Source organism: Arachis stenosperma, chromosome 10 (genome assembly GCF_014773155.1).
Source record: "Arachis stenosperma cultivar V10309 chromosome 10, arast.V10309.gnm1.PFL2, whole genome shotgun sequence".
In the NCBI taxonomy this organism is placed as follows: Eukaryota; Viridiplantae; Streptophyta; class Magnoliopsida; order Fabales; family Fabaceae; genus Arachis; species Arachis stenosperma.
The window spans coordinates 46,847,874-46,852,634 of NC_080386.1; the positions used below are offsets into that span (position 1 = coordinate 46,847,874).

The 4,761-nt window shown below is 40.5% G+C and overlaps 1 protein-coding gene across 1 annotated transcript; it reads left to right on the forward strand.

Moving 5' to 3' along the window:
- Nucleotides 1-3,278: 3,278 nt before the first annotated feature.
- Nucleotides 3,279-4,277, forward strand: LOC130957048 (uncharacterized). The gene has a single exon (XM_057883950.1). The coding sequence runs from the start codon at nucleotides 3,279-3,281 to the stop codon at nucleotides 4,275-4,277; it is 999 nt and encodes a 332-aa protein (XP_057739933.1).
- The last annotated feature ends 484 nt before the right edge of the window (nucleotides 4,278-4,761 follow it).

A 4,761-nucleotide genomic window follows, 5' to 3' on the forward strand; every position in this document is an offset into this window, starting at 1 on the left:
TTTTCATTGCCTACGTTAACTCTCACGTTGATATTGTTAACATGAAAGTTAACGTGGAGTGGTGTTCAAAGAACCAACGTTAGTGACACTCACTTTTGTCACTAACGTTGGAAGATGGCTTCATTACTATGTTAAAAGCCACGTTAACTTAGTTAACGTGGGTTCTAACGTAGGGAATTAAGGCAATTAGAGCGTTAGTGACAAAGGTGAGTGTCTCTAACGCTCTCGAAGGTGATAGGTGCCCACGTTAAGAGCTACGTTAGCTAAGCTAACGTAAGACCTAACATAGGAGGCAAAAGGCAAGCAACGTTAATGGGAAAAGTGATTCCCATTAACGTTTGCGAAAAGGGGCACAAGCCAACGTTAATGGGAAAATTGAGTTCCATTAACGTTGGCCAAGAATTGAGAAGGAACGTTAGAAGTCACGTTAAGACTTCTAACGTTGAGAATAACGTGGGCATATAAGGGTGGAACGTTAGTGGAAAAGGTGAATGCCACTAACGTTCTCGCACCCAGAAATGTATTCCACGATTAATCTCACTAAATGCCCAAGCCTAATTCATATTTCTCTGCAAGCTGGGCCCACTAAAGATGAGAATTGCTTCAACTCAAGGTCCAAAGCCCATATCCAAGACTTAAAGAACTCACTAGAAGATCATGAAGAGTAGTATATATAGGAGTAGTTTTGACCTAGATAGTGACTTTTGGCATCTTGGAGAACTACTCTCTGCATATTTACTTTTCTGTACTTCTAGCATGGATTCTTCTTTTTTGCCATTTTTGATTCCTAGAGCTATGAACAACTAAACCGCTTTCATTGGGTTACGGAGCTCTGCTATAATTTGATGGATCAATATTAGTTTTCATTCTTCTTCTTCTATCTTTTCTCTTGATTTTACTAGAAAGCTTTCAATCTTAATTCAATTGGTTAGTTATCTTGGAAAAGAAACTCTCCATAATTGGATCTCTTCGGAACCTTGGAAGAGGAATGAAGAGATCATGCTAGAATTGTTTTCTCATGCTGGACCAATTTGGGTTGGGAAAGATGTGTGACTATAATCCCCTCAATACTTGAATTGGGAAATGTATGTGGTATAATCAGCGACCATACTTCATCTCTTCTCATGAGAAATTGACCAAGGAATTGGCTATTGATCAAGATTTGAGAGATTGGATTACCAAGGAATTGGGATTCAATCACTTAAGATTGCCAAGGAGATCAATGAATGCATTGATTGAGGAAGAGATGAGAATGAACTTGATCCGGAGAATTGCAACATCTCGTAAACCCAATGATCTCCCCATTTCTGATCTTATCCATTCTCTTTAATTTCTGCTATTTACTTTTATGAGCATTACCCCAATTCCCCATTTAAGATTCTGCACTTTAATTTCTGCTATTTACTTTCTAGTCATTTAAATTTCTGCATCTCAATCTAAATTCTGTTTAGCTCAACTAGCATATTTTTCTAACTAAAGTTGCTTGACCAATCAATCCTTGTTGGATTCGACCTCACTCTATAGTGAGTTTTACTTGACGATAATTCGGTATACTTGCCGAAGGGAGATTTGTTGAGAGACAAGTTTCCACGCATCAACTTTATGGCGCCGTTGCCGGGGATTGATTTTGAATCAACAATGATTAAGCTAGAAGATCACTAGATTGAGCATTTTTTTTCCGTTATTCTTTTTTATATTCAATAATTTACCTTAGTTTGTTCTTAATTTCTTCCTCACCCCCTATACCCTCTCTATTTTCTGTTCTCTTTTCTTAGTTTATCATAATTCAGCTCACTAACCCACTAACTGTTTGATAAATTGCATCACTCACACTGACAATCATTCTAACAAAAATTATCTTCACTATATCTCCTGTTGTGCATTCTGTTTGTTGTATGATAGGGAGAAGAGAAGGAATCTCAACATCCTTTGATTCAGAGCCTGAGAGAACCCTTTGGAGACGAAAAAGAGAAGCAAGAGGAAAAAGAATTGTTGATGCTGAGGAATAGGAAGAGTATTTTGAACCCAACATGGAAGAGAATTTAGAGAACAATGATGAAGAAGAAGCTCATAATCATGCCAGAGAAGGCCATGCACACCGGGTTGGGCATGAAAGGAGGGTCTTAGGATCCTATATCAATCCTAATCCGGGAAACTGTGGAAGCAGCATTCAGAAACCCACCATTCGTGCCAACAATTTCGAGCTAAAACCTCAGCTCATCACTTTGGTGCAAAATAATTGCTCATTTGGAGGAGGTGCTCAAGAAGACCCTAACCAACACTTGACCACCTTCTTGAGGATTTGTGACACAGTGAAGACAAATGGAGTCCACCCGGATGTCTATAGGTTGCTCTTGTTCCCCTTTTCACTTAGGGACAAGGCAACAAAGTGGCTTGAATCCTTCCCAAAAGAAAGCCTGACAGATTGGGAGGAGGTAGTGAACAAGTTTTTAGCAAGATTTTATCCTCCTCAAAAGATTAATAGGCTAAGAACTGAGGTGCAGACTTTCAGGCAACAAGATGGTGAGACACTTTATAAAGCATGGGAGAGATTCAAGGACTTGACAAGGAGATGCCCACCAGAGATGTTTAATGAGTGGGTTCAACTTCACATCTTCTATGAAGGTCTTTCCTATGAGTCAAAGAAGGCTGTAGATCATTCATCAGGAGGTTCTTTAAACAAGAAGAAAATTGTTGAAGAAGCCATAGATGTCATTGAAACAGTTGCTGAGAATGACTACTTCTATGCCTCTGAAAGAATTAACACTAGAGGAGTAATGGAGCTGAACCACATGGATGCACTGTTAGCCCAAAACAAGATGATCACCAAGCAGCTAGCAGATCTTACCAAGAAGGTGGAAGAGAACCAAGTTGCAGCAGCCATCACCTCATCACCAACTCATGAAGGAGTAAACATAGGAGAAGAAGGTGACTGGGAGCAAGCCAACTATGTGGGAAATTCACCTAGACAAGTCCATGATCCATACTCTAAAACATACAACTCTGGATGGAGAAATCACCCCAACTTTGGATGGGGAAACCAACAAGACCAAGCACAAGATCCGAGACGTTCCAACTTCAACTCCAACAACAATGCCACTCATCAAAACACCTCACAGAGATATTACCAACATCCATCTAGCCAACCTTCTCAACCACCTAATCTCAACCCACCATCATTCACAGATGATAAACTTTCAAAGATTGAGGGTCTACTCAAAATTCTATGCAAACATATTCAAGATAGTAAAGATTTCCGGGAAGAAGTGCAATCTAACATGCAGAATCAAGATGCTGCCATCAAAAAACTGGAAACACAGATTGAATTCTTATTCAAGCAAACCCCTGGGCACAACAATTGCAACAATATTAACTCAATACCAAGGGAAGAATGTCAGGCCATCACCCTCAGGAGTGGGAAGGAATTGAAGGAGACCCACAAGAAACCACCAGAGAAGGAATTGGATGAAGAAAACAAGGGACATGAGGAATCTCACACCTCAATCCCCAAGTCACAGCAAGAAAGAGAAGTACCCAATCCATGCCCCTCCAAGGCCCCATACCCACAGCAGTTGCAATTAAAGAAGAAGGGAGAGGACAACCAATTCTCAAGATTCTTGGAGATCTTCAAGAAATTACAAATAAACATACGCTTTGCTGAAGCAATCGAGCAAATGCCACTCTATGCCAAGTTCTTGAAGGAGTTGATGACCAAAAAGAGAAGCTGGAAGAATAATGAGATTGTGGTACTTACAGAAGAATGCAGCGCCATCATCCAACACAAATTGCCTCAAAAATTGAAGGATCCTGGGAGTTTCCAAATCCCTTGTATCATTGGAGAAATCACTGTGGAAAAGGCCTTATGTGATCTAGGAGCCAGCATAAATCTAATGTCTTTAGCAATGATGAAAAAGATGAAGATTGAAGAAGCCAAACCAACAAGAATGGCCCTCCAACTAGTAGACATGTCATTCAAATTTCCCCATGGGGTAGTAGAAGACTTGTTGGTGAAGGTGGGAGACTTCATTTTCCCAGCAGATTTCGTAGTACTAGACATGGAAGAAGGAGCTAAGACCTCCATCATCCTGGGGAGGCCATTTTTAGCCACTGCCGGAGCCATTATTGATGTCCAAAAGGGTGAACTTGTCCTCAGATTACACGAGGAGAAAATGACATTCAATGTGTTTAAGGCCATGAGATACCCACATGACTCATTGGGAGAATGTATGAGGTTGGACTCAGTAGAAGCTTTGGTACAAGAAACTCTTGAAGAATAGCTTGAAGCATCAACAGAAGAGGAGTTAGCAACAAGCGAAGAAGCTGCAGCCACTGAAATACATGTTCAAGGAGGGCTAGAAGAGAAAGAAGAAAGAAAAGAAGCACCCAAATTGGAGCTTAAAGCACTGCCAACCACTCTCAAGTATGCATACTTGGGAGAAAATAAAAGCTATCCAGTAATCATAAATTCAGCTCTCAGCCAAGAACAAGAGGAAGAGTTGCTTCAAGTCTTACGAAGGCATAAAGATGCCATTGGATGGACACTTGCTGACTTGAAGGGATTCAGTTCAGCCATATGCATGCATAAGATACTCCTAGAAGAAGGTGCCAGACCTTCCATTCAGCCCCAAAGAAGGTTAAATCCAGCAATGAAAGAAGTAGTACAGAAAGAAGTCATGAAGTTGTGGCAGGGAGGAGTAATCTATTGGTGCACGAAATTGCAATCACACTTTTGCAATCCCGCTGATGAGCGGATAATTTGTA